The 18,514-nt window shown below is 36.1% G+C and overlaps 1 protein-coding gene across 1 annotated transcript; it reads left to right on the top strand.

Moving 5' to 3' along the window:
- Positions 1–58: 58 nt before the first annotated feature.
- LOC111780075 (rho GTPase-activating protein 7-like) lies at positions 59–18,313 on the top strand. The gene is made up of 22 exons (XM_023660352.1): positions 59–653; positions 3,735–3,771; positions 4,533–4,609; positions 6,559–6,629; positions 6,719–6,797; positions 6,896–7,040; positions 7,167–7,286; positions 8,354–8,431; positions 8,564–8,619; positions 8,703–8,772; positions 9,008–9,095; positions 10,078–10,321; positions 10,735–10,956; positions 11,801–12,130; positions 13,114–13,163; positions 14,220–14,280; positions 14,359–14,442; positions 14,777–14,890; positions 14,979–15,148; positions 17,219–17,288; positions 17,487–17,687; positions 17,775–18,313. The coding sequence occupies exons 1-22, from the start codon at positions 600–602 to the stop codon at positions 17,961–17,963; spliced, it is 2,610 nt and encodes an 869-aa protein (XP_023516120.1). The 5' UTR covers positions 59–599; the 3' UTR covers positions 17,964–18,313.
- Positions 18,314–18,514: the final 201 nt, after the last annotated feature.

Genomic DNA, 18,514 nt, shown 5'->3' with positions numbered 1-18,514 from the left:
CTACCATGTCCAAATCCCCTCGCTCCTCTCTCTCTCTCTCCTCACGGCCGAAATTAGGTGAAAAGCGAAGTAACTCTCTCTCTCTCTCTCTCTATTGCCATATTACTTTCACAACCACTGTTGTTGTTGTTCTATCTACCTAATCCAATACAAAATCTTAAAGGAAAAATTTGTGCGAAAAAATTGTTTTAAGCGAACAAGATTGGTGAATTGTTGTCGATTGGTGACAGTTCATCAGACTTTTCGTCAATCCAATCGGAGGAGGCGAAATGGAGGGAATTTGAAGATGAAATGAGGTGGTGATTGGGTTTGGGTTTGCGGTGCTCTTCTTTCGTGTTTGTATTCAAATCTCAGCCCTAGGAATCAGTTTTCCTTCACTCTTGCTGTTGGATCTTACTGATTCATTGCCAGAGCTGCTCTTTGATCTGGCATTGTCGTCGTGTCTGCGGCAATCGATGCTGCCGTGTTCAGGAAGTTGATTGGTGGAGCGAGGTTAGCTATCGGACTGGTTTTTGGGTGAATGTTGACCGGTTTGAGTGGCTGTGTTACTTGCATTGGACGTGCTCTTGATGCCGTAGCTTCAGAGTGAATCGGTGAGAATGTCTGCTTCCTTGGCGGCTTTTGAGCGTCCCAGAGCTGGGGCTTCGAATACGGTAAGTTTGTTTTGGATTTGAAGTATGCCGAGAGTTGATTTAGAAATGCTTTTGTTTTTATACAAAAAATTGTTCACTCTCTATGTTTGGAAATGCTTTTGTTAGTTTCGGAAAAACGTACGAGGAGGATTTTAGGTCCAATCATGTAGAATTAATGGTTTTCGGCGCATACTATATTAAGTCCGGAATCGTAGCAAGTGTAGGAACTCAACCATTTAGTTTCTAAACTAAGTGATCGTAGTACGAATACTTAGATCGAATTAGGATTACTGTAGTGAAATTTGAACTAAATTTCTTTTGTTTCTTTGCCTAATAGTTGTAGGCTTTCAAAAAATGCCTTCAACTCTTTGATCAATACATCTCCACAGTTTGATATTGTGTTTCTATTCAACGTATCGGACAAATCTTGATACACACAAAAAGAAACCATCAACCGTAACTTGATCAATAGTTGGGTTTGAGTAAGGAGTTCAAACGACACCCATTTGCTTGGAGCTGATTGTTCACTTAACCGATTGAAGTTTCCATCCTCAATTCATAATTTTGAAGATGTATTTGTCTCCTTCCCCCTTTATTTCCTTTGAACGAGTTGGCTATGGCTTCTTCAGCCCTATACATGGCCTCATAAACATGATTCTACTCTCATATCCATGTGGCTACGGACTTTCCTCCCATAGTTGACATTCATTTTGCATAGTATTATCTGAGCAAGTATGTTTTGGCTTCTGATGGTCTGAGATTTCACATCTCAAGCTCCAGCTGCCCCTGGTTTCACATTAGAAAAGGAATTTATGATTGGGAGATCCAGGAGTGAGCTTCTCTATCTAATCCGTTTGAGGGTTTCTTTAAAGCCTTTGACCAGATTGCAGAGTGCAGAGAGTTGGCAGCGGGAGTAAGGTTATTTATTTGGACATGAACTGAGGTTTCATTGAGAAAAATGAATGGATACAGTGGACATACAAAACTACAGCCTTGCACAAGGAGCTAAACTAAAACGAAGTTCTCCAATCGTTTATCCTGCTTTGAAAGACAAGGCACATACTTGTGATATACCAAGTTTCGAAGTTCATTATGCCAATTGAAGTGAGAACTTTCCTTTGAACTATCTTTAGAGTCTTTTATGACTCTTCCAGCAAACTATTTTGCTCTATATTAGGGTGGCAGGTACCTGAAGTATTTCGTCATGAAACTTTTGTAGGAATTATATATTGTATTTCTGGCTGCCTTTCACGTGAGATGGTTTGTTCCAGAGAAAGTTGGAGATTTTTTTTGTCTTGAATGCTCATCGATCATGCCCATAACTCCAAAAGAAATCCTACAAGTTTATGGGTGAAAATTGTTGCAGCCTCGTTTTAGGTTATTGGGATACAAAGATTTTTTGGGGTTTTCCTCACCCTCATAAGTGGGGGGAAATCTTGCATTTTCTTATTATGTGGTGATGGTCTCTCTGGAAGATTTGTTTTTTTTTTTTTCATTTTTTGGTGAAGGGTCAAAAGATGAAAAATAAATTTTCTATACAGAGAGGAGGTTAAGAATCTTGCACAACATTCTTCAATTCGAACTGAATTCAAATTATTTCCCCCAAGGATTAGATAAAATGAAGAATCATGCCTTTTCTTTTTCTAGTACAGGATAAAGGATAGGCTGCCACCTAATATATATGATAATAAAAAATAAAAAGCAATATATTTAAAAGTGGGGATTGGGGATTGGAGATCGGAACCTGCAGTCACTGTCCCAAGGCAAGAGCACTTGTTTGAGATTTGAATTACTCCACAAGCAAGATTGGTCAAGTCAAGCTTGAGTGATTCTAAGCCCGTGACCTAAACTGCCTAGAATTACAAAGACATTTGCATTTGGCTAAAAAAAAGTAGGAAGGCTCTTTTTACTGTATTTTCCATGTCTCCCTTACAAAAATAACATAATTGGCTTTATCTATCCTCAAAAGAAAACCTTTGACACTCCACAAAGCATTTCAAGAGTTGTAACTTTCATACTTTATGACCATAATTAGCCACTATGTAAATGTAACCTTAAAGTAAAATGAAGTCTTAAAATACATTAATGAAATACCATAACTCTAGATTACCATCCACCCAAAATTTGTAACCATCCAAAAATAAAAAATAAAACTTGATTCTTTGACATGAATTGCAATTTGATTTATCTTGTGGTAATTTGAACAACATTTTTTTGCTTCTTTCAATTTCATGTTGCATGATTAAGATGTCTTGGTTCATATCAAACTTCCCTTCTTTAAAGTGGGTTGGTATCTTTTCATGTCCTACGTCCTTTGAACTCATCTTAGCAATAAGTCACATTTTTTTATTTTATTATTATTATTATTATTTTTTGGGGTAAGAAATTGAGCTTCCATCGAGTAAAATGAAAGAATGTATAAGGGCATACTAAAGAACTAGCCTATAAAAGGTGTCTCGACAATAGGTGATATTTCTAATTAAAAAGAAGAGAAGAATGAGCTGGACACAAGAATAGCCAAACCTATATCCCATCTATTTGAGTCCACTTTCAATATGATTTGACCTATTGGAAATTGGAACAACCTCTTTCAAACTCGTAAGAAGCAGTGAACTAATGGTCATTTTTTTAAAAAATTAATTGAGAAACCAAGCCCTCATCATTAGGAAAAATGAAAGAATATACAAGTGCATGCAAAAAACTGCCCCACAAAAAGGAGTCCTAATATTTACTAAGAAAACAACTTCAATCGAGGAGAATGTGACCTAATTGATAATTAAAAAGAAGAGATAGAAAGCTTGCAATGAGGCAATAAGTTAATAACCATTGGCTTCTTTCCTAAGGCTTCGCTTACAAGCTGTTGTGTAGACTTTCTTTTTCACTTTCATCTAGGTTGAGCCTTTTGGTACTGCCGGATGACCTTTGAGCTTTTCAATGCACAATAACTGATAGCATTGTACTTGTGAAACACCTGATAAAAAATCATGTAATCATGTGAAAGATGCAGCTTCATGCTTGAGGAATATTTTTCTTTCGATTTATTGATTCAGTGCCCTGCATTTGGTGTAATTTAGCACTCATTATTCAGCTTGATTTCTTCAGGTTTTCAAGAGTGGGCCGCTTTTCATATCATCCAAAGGTTGGGCTCCTTTCCCTCCTCTTTGTCACTTTAAATTTTTAGCTTCAGTAGGGCTTCTCGAGAGTTTATTATAATTATGTACAGGACTTGTTTGTCAAGTATACATTTAAGCAAGTGACTACTTAAGACATTTTTTCTTTGTGCAACATTGTAAACGAAGTTATATCATGAATTAAAATTTTAGTTCAGAAGGCTAATGGAGTCTTTCTAAGTAATACATATGTTTCATGTTTCATGTAGAACTTTTTTTTTGTTAAACATATAGTCAGACGTTAGGATTAATTTGTTAGGCTGTTAACTATGACTATCCCTTATTAGTATTGGCTATACCTTTTTTTTTGATAAGAAACATGAATTTCATTATCAAAGAAAGGAATACAAAAGGGTAGATGAGTGGTCCGCATCAAGCCGAGGGGATTACAAAAAGACTTCCCAATTGGGAAAAATATAAACTTATTTTTGCATATTTCATATGAAGACCTCTGGATGTGTTATAGTTCTCAATATCTTATTCTTAGTTGACTCGAGTTTTCCTCCCAGCTGTAGTAAACAAAAGGGTTGTAATATTTAGCTATTATGGACCTCCTCGGTGAAATAATCTATGCAGTCCTTCACTTGTTCTTTGATTTTTTTTTTTTTTTTCAATTTTCCTCCAGTACCTATGATGCTAAACTTAACTTGCTTATTTATTTCTCTTGGAAAGGGGTTTACATCAATCTCAGTGTTTTTGCTAATGTTCCATCGCTACAAAATTTGTGTAGGACTTGGCTGGAAATCTTGGAAGAAGCGCTGGTTCATCCTTACACGCACTTCCCTAGTTTTCTTTAAAAATGATCCTGTTAGTATAGTTAAAATTTCCTCGTTCTTTCTTTCTTGTTTTTAGTTTTATTTATTGTTTTGGTATTTGGATGATCCTGTTATGACTTGTTTCCTTTCCATCCAATCCATTTTGGATGATCTTGGTATGACATATTTTGGATTAGAGAAACGTTATGAATTATTTTGGATGATCACATAATAATTTCATAAAGTTTGTATGCCAGTTTGTAAAGTAGAGATTTTTGTTCGATTAGTTTGGTTGGGCTAGAGAATTTAGATGGCCAGTTCCTTAAGCTAGAGATTTCTCTTTGTGTTGGTAGTTATTCTCCTGAGCTGGATGATTGAAAGGGCAATGTGGTTGACGTGTTGCAAATCTTTAAATTCAAGCGATGGAGGGGGAGTTGGGCAAGTCTGGTTAGGTGGAGTGTTTAGGTTTAAAGCTGAATTCGCTGATATTGTCAAAAAGGAAACAGTCGGTTGGAGCCAAAAGGCTAGGGTGGATTGGGCTAGGGAAGGAGCCTGTAACATGATATATATTTTTTTCACAGTGAGAGGAGTAAGAATTTCATTAGTTCTATTGAGTATGAGGCTGGAATTGTGCTGAAAAAGGATAAGGATATTGGGGGGGGAGATTCTATTGTTCTTCTCTTCGTTTTTTTAGCCCTTTGGTAGGACCCCAACCTTTTGTGGAAGGTGTGGACTAGTTCCCTATCTCCTTAGAGGACAAAGTTTTTCTGGAAACCCCTTTCTTGATGGAGGAGATCAAAAGGGCTGTTCTTCGTTTCGATAAAAATTTGGCCTAGGGTCCCAATGGGTTTTCGATGACATTTTTTCAAGACAACTGGCAGCGGGTGAAAGATGACTCTCAGAAGGTGTTCAGGGATGGACTGATGAATCACGACTTTGTTGGAAAAATGTCTCTGACGATTCTATCATGAAACTGGCACCTTATGACAAAAGGTTATCGTTTGTAAGTATGGACCTTTTCTCTGGGATGGACTGATGGTGGGGTCATGAGACCTCTAGGAATTCGTGAAAAGATATTTCGTCTGAGTTTCCTTTGTTTTCCCAATTTGTTCATTTGGTGGTGGGGGATGAGAAGATACTTGTTTTTGAGAGGATACGGGGTTGGGGGATAGACCCCTATGCTCTTTGCTTCACCGTTTATTTCAATTGTCTTCTTTCCCGTTTGATTTTGTCTATCCTTTCCGTGTCGGAGTCTCAACTGTCTCCTTTTGTGGGCTTCTGTCGTCTGTTGACTAATAAGGAAACAACAAATGTCTTGGCATTGTTAGCTATGATTGGTGATTTTTGTTTTCGGCCCAATAAGGGGATACTCGTCTTTGGAGCCCTTCTTCACCCAAATGCTTTTCTTGTAGCTCTTTTTTCTTTTCTTATCTTGTCTTTCCCTGATGAACAATTCTAATTTTCCTCGGTGAGGAGGGTGAAGATTCCAAAGAAGGTTAAATTTTTATGTGGTAGGTTTTGCACGGAAGAGATAAGAGGCTCTTGGCCATAGGTCCTTTTTGGTTGGGCCGCATTGTTGTATTCTTTATAGGAGGGAAACTGAGAACCTCGACCATACCTTCTGGAGTTGTGAGTTTTCTTGGATAGTTTGGAGTGGGCTATCAAGGAGTTTGGCTTCAACTTCGTCAATTCTTAGGCTGCAGAGAGGCAATTGAGAAGTTCCTCCACCATTCTCCTTTTTAGGAGAGAGGGCTGTTTTTGTGGATGAATGTTTATTTAGTAGCATCTCCCCCATTCTTGTTCAGGTTATTTGTTTTCCAATGAAGTAAATGTTCATTGACTGCTGCTATAAATGTGGATTCTTATATACCTTCCATTCACTTGTCAACTGTATTAACTTTGATGTTTCTCATTAAAAAACCTGTATTAACTTCAAATTTGGACGGGATGTAGCATGATTGATTTATATCAACTGAGATATCTTTCTTGTCTTGTATTTAGAGTGCACTTCCTCAAAGAGGGGGTGAAGTAAATCTTACTTTGGGGGGCATAGACTTGAATAATTCAGGGAGGTAAGTTGTTCTTAATATGAATGTGAATGTGAATTTTTAATTTCTTTTTTCCTATTATTGAACCTAAGCATGCAACTTTATTCATGTAGTGTGGTTGTTAGAGAGGATAAGAAGCTCTTGACTGTATTGTTTCCTGATGGTCGTGATGGACGAGCTTTCACTCTCAAGGTACTCTAATTAGGCCATATCATATGTGTAAATAATATTTTGTTTCTTTAAGTTTTTATTAATCTGATCCTTCTGTTCCTGTGCCTCATGATAAAAAGGCTGAGACCTCAGATGATCTGTTTGAATGGAAAACGGCCCTCGAACAAGCCCTTTCACAGGCACCAAGTGCTGCCCTTGTCATGGGACATAATGGGATTTTTCGGAGTGACACTAATGAAAAAATTGACAGCTCTTTCCATCCATGTTTGTATTCTGCTATCATTTTGCAATGACTTGTTCATTACGACGTTTTATTCCTTTTTGAATGCTTGGATTATGCGTGGCCTACTCGCTTGCTTAATCCATCAATGTTCCACTAATTATATCCAGGGAGAGATAAGCGTCCTGTTAAATCTTTGGTGGTGGGAAGACCTATTTTACTTGCACTGGAAGATATTGACGGAGGTCCATCCTTCCTTGAGAAAGCACTTCGGTTTCTTGAAACATTCGGTAAGAGGTTATTTTGAAATTATGGTGAAATTAGTGCTATTCTCACTTCGTGCCTTTGAATTTCTGTTTCTTATTTTGTAGATCTGTTATATCAGGTCATTACTAATTCAAACTTTCTTTTATCCATGTTTTAGTTGTTCTTTTTTCTGATTATTAACAGTGATGGTTTGATTTTTAATACTCTTTCATCTCAAATGCTTCAAGAAAGCGTGCTTTGGTGCTATAATTTTGTGCCCATCTAATATTGAGATTGAGCTATACAGCTATTTGGACAATTTTATTGCTTTTGGCGAATGGGACTAGAAAAATACCCCAACCCCGAAGGAAAAAATTCAGAATTGACTCCAAAATCATCGTCTCCAACCAAAATTTTGTATTCTATTCGACACCAACGGTGAAAGTGCTGAACATATCATCCTGAAAAGCTATTTCACTTTTAATTTTATCTTTTCTCATCTTACCTTATAGGAAGCATTATATTAAATAGTACTCTGAACCATCTCCCATGCACCCACCCTTTGCACCCTGGAATATCTTCCTGTGTTGTTGAGCTGAGACTCCAAAAAATGGTAAAGAAATTGGCCTGTCGCAAAAGCTTCCCAATCTTACATAAATGGTAGTGTAGAAACTCTTCAATCGTAGTACTACATGAGGAACCCAGATCATTCCAAGGGAACTCCGAAAAAACTCCCAAATCATTCCATGGGAACTCTGATAGCTCAACGAAGCATTCGCTGCAAATGAACATCTGAGAAAATCTGAATGGGATCCCCTGTGGCCTATTTGTGCAGAACACGCCAATGGGGGCTGAGCACCAAAGAACCTATGAAAAAATCAGAGGTGGCAATCCCCCGGGAAGAAATATGAGAAGAGAGTCAATGCAATAATTAATAGTATGAGAGTTAGGGAATGAGATACACAGAGATCATGTCCTTAAATTGAAGCTTAAAAAACTTCCCTTCATGTAAAGAGATATTCTTGGCTGATTCTGATGCAAATGATATGCAAACTTGGTATTCACTTTTTATATTGTTAAATCAACTTTATTTCTTTGAACTTCTCTTTAGGCACCAAGGTAGAAGGGATTTTGCGGCAGTCTGCAGATGTTGAAGAGGTAGAACGTAGAGTTCAGGAATATGAACAAGGTATTATTTAAAATTTTCTAATTAATGAGGGAACAAAAAAGTAAACTAAAAATTATGTGGATGATCCATTTGCTATCAAATAGAAGCATCCCAAGTTGGAACACATGCCTTAATTTGATTTATTTCTTCTAGGCAAGACAGAGTTTGGTTCTGATGAGGATGCTCATGTCATTGGTGATTGTATTAAGGTACTTCCCTTTACTTGATGGTTACCTTGATATTTTATTTATATGTACAAGTTCTGCTTCTTAATGAGTAACTTGGAATGTAGCACATTCTAAGAGAGCTTCCCTCATCACCAGTTCCAGCTTCATGCTGCACTGCATTGCTTGAGGCTTATAGTAAGTTCGCTAACCCCATTATAATTTTTTGAAACCCCTTACATGTGTGGAAAAGAAAATATTGTGGCACAAATCATAGGTTGTGGATAGAATGTGAGAGAATTCGTCATTTAAAGTTGAGGATAATCTAACAAATCATCTTAGAATCAGGGATGATCACTTTTTGGCTTGTTTTGTTTAATAAAATGTATATGGATTGGCATTGATCATTTGAATTATTGTTCCACTGTTTAAGAAATTGATCGAAAAGAGGTGCGGATTAATGCCATGCGATCATCTATATTGGAGACTTTTCCTGAACCAAACCGGCGTTTGTTACAAAGGTTAGTGATAATCTATAGTTGCATTTCCTTCAGAGTAAATTTTTGTATCTTTTGTTTATCATATTCATTTAATCATATTGCAAAAAAGTACTTGTGAAGAGAAGGCTTTCATTGCAAGGTCTATCAATTGGCCGATCGTCTTTTTCTCTTTGGTTATGTTAATCTTAATTTATAGTACGTCTCTTACGGGGAATTTGGTATGTAGTGATGAAAATTGGCAGTTTAAGAATAGAATAGAATAGTTGCTTTAAAAGACATTCATGTATTCAGTTTCTAAGACCTGAAGTGAATTTATGTTTCAGGTTGGTACGAATTTTTAGCTAATAGGTATTGTCTAAATATTTAAGTACTCCAGTAAATATATTATTTAGTAAGTGATCTCTCTCATGCCTCAACTCAAAATGTCTTCAATGCCTTTCTTACATTTTTCTGGCGCTCATCATCCTCATTAACATCTGTAATTTGAATAATTATTTTTCATTTTCATTTGGTTCTGTTAAAGATCACTACATCCTCATCCTTTAAATAAGAGAACTTAAAGATCACAGTACTTGTAAACAGTTGATCTTATGTTGTGCATTCTAAAATGTATAACATTATTGCATTTTATGATAGCTCTGTTGCACTTGCAGAGGAACTTGCCTTTGTAAGAATGATATTTCACTTAGGGTTTGCCATTTGGTAGTTGTCATCCCGTTCCCTTTAATTTGAGATCAGTTTACATACGTGTCCTAATTAAGTAATTTTTTAATTTCATTTTTTTCTTAATCAAAGCTTATTTTTCCATTAAAATTTAGTTATTTACTTTTATAGCTGTAAGCTTTCTGTATTCTTGGTACTTTGGTAGGCTAGCTTGAATTTTCTGTCTTTAAATACTGTCGCAAATTTCAGAACTTTCTATCATCGTTGCATTTTTTTAATAATAAACATATCATTCTTGCGTTTCCCAATATGTCAATTTGATTTTTCATTCTCTTTCTAGAGTTTTAAAGATGATGCATACCATCTCTTCTCATGCTCACGAGAATCGGATGACTCCATCTGCTGTTGCTGCTTGCATGGCACCTTTGCTGTTACGACCTTTATTAGCTGGTGAATGTGAGTTGGAAGATGAGTTTGATGTAAGTGGTGATAACTCTGCACAGCTGCTTGCCGCTGCCAATGCAGCTAATAATGCTCAAGCAATTGTTACAACTCTTCTGGAGGAGTTTGAGAATATTTTTGATGTAAGTACTTGCCTTTTAAGCATTTTCTTAGTGTTTGCTAGAAGGCTGCAGTTTGGTTTTTGAAAGATTAAATGGTAACTTGGTTCCTTAACGAGCTTCAAGCTCTTCATATAAAATGATTTCAACCAAGTTGGAAGATGATATCCACCTTTGTTTTTTTGCTTTCCCTTTTTGCATCCTCCTTTTTTTTGTTTCAGGGTAGGGCTGTATTCCCCGATTGTATCTCCTTTCATATAAATTTTCTCATTAAAAGAAAATCTTCAACACAGAATCTTTTTGTTATGCTTGAGGAAAAACAAACATAGTAGTGGTTGGGTAACAATATTAACAAACACAGTCTAATTACTTATTAATTGCATTTCAATTCTTTTCTATCATTATGATTCTCTTTTGTTTTTTGTGATATCTTCCAGGATGAGAATCTACACAGATGCTCAATTTCAGCAGATTCTCAGATTGAAAATAGTGGAAGTGATGATTCCACTGATGATGAAAATCTTGATGTGAAAGGAAATGGCTATCACAATGTGGAAAATGGGGTTGATCCAGACACAGATGATGATCCTGAGCGTGTACTCAGTGGAAAATTGAGTGAAAGTAGTGGCTATGCTGGAAGTGATCTTTATGACTATAAGGTTCTCTGTCTCCTGATTCTTAATTTTTGAAACACTGCATTTTTGTTGGTTAACTTTTCCTTAATTTTTCTGTCTTTATCTTCTTTATTAAAAACAGAGGCATATCATTGATCTTATAAAGGGTTATAAAAATAGAACCAAGGGAAATACAAAATCTCCTTGGTCTGGAGGCAGGGACTCATAGGAATGACCATATGCTAAATTGATTAAAAAAAAAAAATGTTTACTTGAAATTAAAAGCATTTGCTATTACAGTTGCAATCAACTATTGTAATTTCTAATTTTTTCATGGTTGGATTTCTGACCTTCAAATTCTTCGTTGTTTTGTTTTTTCTTTTCCCCTTTTTTTTACTAAATTGTTTTTTAAATCTGTTTCGGAAGTTAATGTTCTTTTTGTTTCCTATAAAAGAACGATGGAAAATACATGCAGCAGAAGAGAACTAAACTCTTACTATAATCAACAAACTTATTGGTGAATCTCCCAAAGAGTAATTTGAAGAATAGTTTTCTTGTGTAGAGGGATTCTTATTGAGCTCTTTTTGTCGATGATTTATTAGTAGCTCTATGGCCTTGAATAATGTAAGATCTTGATAATGTTGCATATTCTCAAGTTAATTTGCTGCTTCGGTTCCATCCAGAAATGCATGTTACCTTCTCTAGTGAAAGACCTGGATAAGGCATGGTGCTTATCATCTATTAATATTAAGTTGAGTCAACACAGACATAAAATCGATAGAACTTTGTGCTGTTCCTCATCAGGACTATTTGTTTCTCTTCCTTGAATAATTTCCTTGTTAACCAATGAAATGTTAATGAACATGCACAAATTTCTGTATATGAACAGCCTTTTGGAGGTGATGACTCGGATGTTGGATCCCCACGAGAAAATCATGAATTAGCTCAGAGTTCAAATTCATGTCTTGATCATCATAAGAACTCCGACACCAATGTTCAACCGATTGGGGACCAAAGCAAACAAAAGAAAGGAAATGTGAGCACTCTGACTGAGATGGAAACTCCAAATATCTCGCCTGCTGGTGAATCTTACCGATCAATGGGAGAGATCTTAAATTCAATGGATCCAGGAAATGAGTCAAGTTCTGGGAAGCAAGTGGGTAAAGTTTCAAGCTCTAATATTAATGCTAAGAGAACAACTTTCTGGGGAAGGAGCAATGTAAGTTTTGATTTTTTTTAGTTGAAGAATATTAGAGTAGAAGAAGTGAAATTATTCTCTCCTTTTACTGTCTTAAACTTTTTGCAAGAACATGTGCGTAAATACTGTAAAAGCCTCCTTTTCCTTTCCGACCACATGTCTCATGAAACGATCCCATATTAATAAGTCAACACTAATAGGAAACACAAGAAGCATAAAAATTGCAAAGGTCTTCCACTGGCTTGAATGAAGGGTAGCTCATGAAAAGGTGGTGCTAATATCTTAGTCTTTTAATGAAGCACAAACCATCTGACCCTTCAAGCATGCGCCATAACAATACCGCATGATATATGTGTTTGAACTGTCTTTAATCATTGTCGAAAGAAAAAAAGACAACTTTTTTGGTCAAATTATGCTTCTGGATGACCTTATCCACTTCTTTGAGGAAGTACAATTAGAGTCTGAAATGCTCAAGGAGGTCAGGACACAATAAAAACTAACAGCCATATGGAACGTGATAATTGACTAGCAGTGGTAGCCACTTCCTCACCATCTGTGGAGTAGAGGATTTCGGGAATTTGGCATACAAATGCTGAGGTCTTAGGTTAGAATCTCTCTGTGTTTCTTGAGATCTAATGAGTAGACATGTGGGGTATCCTTAGACGATTAGGATTAGTTGAGGTGCTGCTGTGCACCTAGAGCTACTCTTTTAACAAAACAAGTAAACAAGGTGTTATTCCTTCAGTTTTCTTGATAAAAGCTTGATTTCTCATAAAAAAAAGAAAGAAAGAAAGAAAAATAGAAGCAAACCAATCAATTTTACTGCTACAACAAGATTATTTGTTATGCTTTCTTTTTATCACTGATACAGACAATCTTATAAAAAATGATCACTGATACTGAAAAGTGATATTAATACAGGCACTCTTGTGCAGTAGTCTGGACCTTAAAATGTTTGTTTGGTTCATTAAATTAAAACTTGTTCTTGATTTTATTTGTTGCAGGCAAGAAAGACACCCTCTATTGAGTCAGTAGATTCTTCTGGAGAAGAAGAGTAAGATGTTCATTGGCTTTTTGCTTAATATACAAAATCTTTCTGCATGTTGTGATTTTTATGAGCTCAATTTGAACACAGACGTGCTTATTAGCTCATTCATGTTTCTTGTCAAAAAGAGGGAAAAAAATCTATTCAGAAAAGGTTCAAATTCTGTTGTAGTTATGGAAGACATGAGGATTGGCATGGCAAAGGTGCTTAGGACTTGTTTTGCAATTTCCACGTTTTGGACATTTGATTGAAATGAAACAGAAAAAATCATTAGAGGACAAAATTTCACGCACAGAGTAACTGGAATAGAATAATAACGTTCTAATTTTATTTTTTTGGATGTATGACCCTTCGTTGGGAAAAGGGATGTCTTGTCCAATCGTTCCCTAGGTTGTTGTGTTGGTTGGCTTCTTTCTTGAATGAGATACATTGATCATTTCCTTATCAAATAATAAAAAAAAAATCTTTTTGTTTGTATACCTTTTCCTATTAGGGTAGTTCTTGAGTTGTACATTGGTCACTTTTGGACACTTATTAAATGATATATATAAATCTTTGAAGGACCAATGTACAACTCAAGAACTAAATGATATATATAAATCTTGGAAGGAATCAAGAACGCAAAAGCCCTATTATGGAAAAACCTCATCACAATTTTCTTTTGGAATATCTGGAAAGAAAGAAATTAAAGAATATTTGCAGAAAAGACATAGACCTACACAAAACTTTTCGACAATATTGTTTACCAAGCTATATCTTGGTGTAAACTGTCTAATATTTTTACTTCCTATAGTTATACCTCTCTCATTGCAAATTGGGAAGGTCTTTTGTAAACACCATGGATTATACATCCTTCTTGTAAATTTCAATCAAATAAAAAATCCTTGAAGGAAGACAATTGGACAATTGAAGTTACTGAATCAAAATTTCTTTTATACTTTTGGGGTTCTTATCAAGAAACATCGTATACTTTTTGTTGGTTCCATTGGTCTTTTCCTCCCCTCCCAATGCTGCTTCACCGTGAACTGGTCTTTTCCCTAAAGACAAATTTCAATTCTTTTGTAGACTTGCTATTCAGAGGCTTGAGATGACAAAAAATGACTTGCAACAGAGGATTGCCAAGGAGGTAGTCAACCTTTCCAACTTTGCTATTCGAAGAACCGGTATGTGATTATAGTATTTACGGAATATCCATATTGTGTAGGCTAGAGGAAATGCAATTTTACAAGCCAGCTTGGAAAGAAGGAAACAAGCTTTGCATGAGCGGCGGTTGGCACTTGAACAAGATGTACGTTTCTGGGATGGTGAATGCTTGTGGTTTATTTTTCTAGTAAATCTTTGGCATAGTTAAGGCCCAAAATTTAATACTATAACACCGGTCGTTCAATTTTAATGAAAAAATGTTCATAACTATTAGTTTCTGAGATTTTGTTTGATGACGGGAGTGGCCTTGGAAGCTATTTATGTAGATATAGTATAGTTTTCTCATTTTCTTCCTCATTCTCTTGTTCTTATTTTTTTATTCCAACAAGCAGTGAAAGTTTTCATCTAAGATGCGTTGTGCATTTAAATGCATATTCGTTTTCTTAAATACGTTTCTTAGCATGTGAATGATCATGTAGGTTTTAAGATTGCAAGAGCAATTGCAAGCAGAAAGAGATCTTAGAGCTGCTTTGGAAGTTGGCCTAAGCATGTCTTCTGGACAACTTAATAATTCGCGTGGCATGGATTCAAAGGTTTGTCTGCATGTTTTGGCATTTACTTTTTCTTTCACCTCCATTAGTTTTATTCATTCTTATGAGGCATGATTATGCTGATGTGAAGACAAGGGCCGAGCTTGAGGAGATTGCTCTTGCTGAAGCAGATGTGGCTCGTTTAAAGCAGAAAGTTGCTGAACTCCACCACCAGTTGAATCAGCAACGACAACACAACTATGGTTCTCTATCTGAGGCATGTGACCGATATCAACATGTTCAGAATCATGGTTCTCAACTGTGAGTTCCTGATATTATGTTTTGCTCACATTTCTTATTAACTTTTTAGAAGAGTATATGTGTCTTTAAATACCTATTAGGTGACAATACAAAAAAACTTAATTTAACTAAATCTCTAGGTACCAATACAGAAAAAATAAATCTAACTAAATTCCTCGATATTAGCTAACAATACAGGAAAATAGGGAGGTCATATCATTCCTTAATTAAGGTTAGAGTTTACACCAATATAATTAAGGTCATTCCTTCAACAGTTACCTTGTTGGTTTGTTAGTTTGAAGGTCCTAAGGTTATTAGACTATGGTTAAATCTCTGGTTGGTTTTTGGCATCTTGGAGGATTTTTTTTAAAATTTTTAATTTTTTAAATGATAAATCAGATTGAGGGAAAAAAAAAAAAAAAGAAAGAATGCAGAGGAGTTCAAAAGAAAAGCGTACACGGAGCGGCTCAAATTATGAGATAAGACCTTATGGTTATTTACAAAATAACTTCATAACCAAAGCCCAAAGAGGAATATGGAATCTAACAAGGGACCTAACATCACTTGGAGAGCTCTCCAACTATCTAAAGATCGAATTATTTCTTTGAGTCCAAAAACCCCACAAAATAACATACAGCCTTCCACAAAAAAGCTCATTCTCACGAAAGGGCAGTTGGAAATGAAACTCCTTGATTGTCTCTCTACAACGGTGAGAACTAGTAAAGCAGCAGTTAAACACCTCAAAGAAATTTCACAGTTTTCTTGTAAAACTACATCTCTAATGAATATGATTGAAATTCTCTGCCACACTCCTGCAAACAATAAAGCAGTTTACCAAATTGGACACCCTACTTGAAACCGGATCCAAGGTGTTCGCTCTTTTGTGCATTACCTGCCACACGAAGATCTTAACCTTATTTAAAATTTCACCTTCCACTCTAAGGATAAGATACAAACCGTTGTAGGGAAGGACTAACCATATTCCAAAAAGGTGTAGGAAAGCCTTTTGACTCTGAGGGCTAAAGTAAACCTCTCCCATCAAAGTTAAAAGAGCCATGACATCTGTTGTATTTTTTTTTGGGCAATGGAGGGTGTATCCCTAACGAAGGAGAGAGACATCGAGTTCTCAAAATAAGAAAAGATTGTAGCCATTAAATGATTTCTCAAAGAGGAGAATTGATATAGTGAGGAAACATGGAGCAAAGAGAATTGTTGTCCAATCACATATCCTCCCAAAAGGAAATATCCCTTCCATCCCCCTCCACACAGTGAACGAATTGAGAAAGAACAGGGAGTTCAACAGAAATATCTTTCCATGGGTTTTTGGAAGTGCCTTTAACCCCTTTAGAGTTCACTCAAACATAGGAGGGCTCCTTCCCATCATCAACCCCCCTCCCATAGGAAACTCCCCACAAGCTTCTCTATGGTTTGCTAATCGCACTAAGAACTATAAACAGGGACATAAATAGGTTGGCATGTCAAGAAGAAACTTTTCTTCCAAGAAGCAGGCCTCTTTCGAATTTCTCTTATGATAGAATCCCAAAATGCTAGGCTCCTAAATTATGTCCACGAGGTAAACCTAAATAGGAAGAGAAGGCTCCCACCTCACAGCCTACTACAGCTGCCCACCTGCTCAGCTTGATAGGATCACTATTCAAACCTAAAATCTAACTCCCTCTATTAATCTTATGACATAATAATATTTGATTTAGACTGAGAAATGACTCCTCGAGAAAAAAAATAGTATCATCAACGAATAAGAGATGTGTGAGATCCCACCTCGTTTGGAGAGGAGAATGAAGTATTCCTTATAAGGTTGTGGAGACCTCTCTCTAGTAGACGCGTTTTAAAATTGTGAGGCTGACGACGATACGTAATGAGCCAAAGTTGTAGGTAGCTGAAAACTCTTTTTGTATGCTTGTTTTTTGTATGCGCTTATATATTGTCATTTTTTTCAATGAATTTTTCAATGAAAGCTATGGTCATACCATATATGTATTTGTGTGTATGACATTGAGTGCTTTGATAAATAGTGTTGCTTTTACACTGTGAAAGTTCTACTTTTCTCCTCAATATTCTTACTTCTTTCAGGAGATTTCTTCAGCAAGATTTTGATTCGACCCTTGCTTTTGTTAATCATGAAAGAAAACAAAGGAATGAGGTATGCTAACTTTGGTGGCTGGTTGTATAGCTTTATCACTAGGCAGATACTTAATCGATAAGATATATTTCCATTTCTGACTTCCACTTGGAGTAGGATGCTCTAATTTATCTGCAACTTAACAATTCATTTTTCATTTTATTTTGACCTTCCTCGTCTTGTAAATTAAACTGAAATCTGTTTCTATTTTTGGTTCAGGAGGGTTCGATGGGAAGTGATTGGAGAAATATCAAAGGAGTATTAGGATCTGCGAACAGTAATAAGCCAACTCCACGGAAACTATTTATGGATTCGATAAGTCCAAGTGACTCGAAAAGTACCGAGGTTTCAACTAGCATGTCTGTGGATGAACTCGCTGTTGATTCTGCTTCTTTGCCTTCTACTTCCAAAGCAGGAGAGGTGAATACACCCATTTCTTAAAACTTAAATCTGAATGTCTGAGGTCTAGAACATCTTTTACATTGAAATTTAAAAATTTGTTCCCAGGTTTTGGATTACACGAGACACTCGACCGTGCCTTCCTCAACATTGGTAGAATTAACGACACGGCTCGATTTCTTCAAGGAGAGACGTTCTCAGTTGATGGAGCAGCTCCATAATCTTGATTTAAATTATGGTGCATCATCCTCACAAGACTTCATCTATAAGCAACCACCATCTCCGCCATGGAAATAACAAACACTGAGCAGGCAAGTCTATATCCATAATTAGTTCCAATCATCCATTTCTTGTATATCCTTCTCTTACACGTATATTAAGCAAGTTTATTATTGTGTGTGCCTTTCTAATATTTAAGTTTGGTCTTTCATGGGAATGTCATCTTTAATTTCTTTTCTTCCTCCTTTTTTTTCCCTTCTCCACGAGGACTTTAGTTGGTTTTGTATCCTACTTCACTTATTTTGTTTTGATTTTATTGAGGATTAGACGAAGCAAAGGTGGCTCGTGTTGTAACAATAGTAGTTTAAGGCCTTGTCATTGATCATACACAATATATATTTAGTTCCAGAGATTGGAAATTTTATCCCTTTTTGAGTGTTTAAGGAAAATCTTCCATTTTCCATAATATTGATGAGTGTTCGGACTTTTTTTATTGTTCTTGTAAACGTTTTATATTTTAGTTATGGGTGTCAGTTCAAGTATAGTTTAGTAGACAAGGTAATAATGATTTGATAAGGTTGATAGTTCGATCCCTTACCTCCACCGAAGAAAAAAGTCCTCTAGTATGG

The sequence above is a fragment of the Cucurbita pepo genome, chromosome LG18 (assembly GCF_002806865.2).
Source record: "Cucurbita pepo subsp. pepo cultivar mu-cu-16 chromosome LG18, ASM280686v2, whole genome shotgun sequence".
In the NCBI taxonomy this organism is placed as follows: domain Eukaryota; kingdom Viridiplantae; phylum Streptophyta; class Magnoliopsida; order Cucurbitales; family Cucurbitaceae; genus Cucurbita; species Cucurbita pepo.
This window is presented reverse-complemented; position numbering and strand designations above follow the sequence as displayed.

What these genes read in the sequence shown, in the direction of transcription:
- LOC111780075 (XM_023660352.1), top strand. Translation starts at nt 600, where the DNA reads ATGTCTGCTTCCTTGGCGGCTTTTGAGCGTCCCAGAGCTGGGGCTTCG. An exon ending in GCTTTTCATATCATCCAAAG is followed by an intron (nt 3,772 to 4,532) that starts GTTGGGCTCCTT and finishes AAATTTGTGTAG; the next exon opens with GACTTGGCTGGAAATCTTGG. An exon ending in AACCGGCGTTTGTTACAAAG is followed by an intron (nt 9,096 to 10,077) that starts GTTAGTGATAAT and finishes TTCTCTTTCTAG; the next exon opens with AGTTTTAAAGATGATGCATA.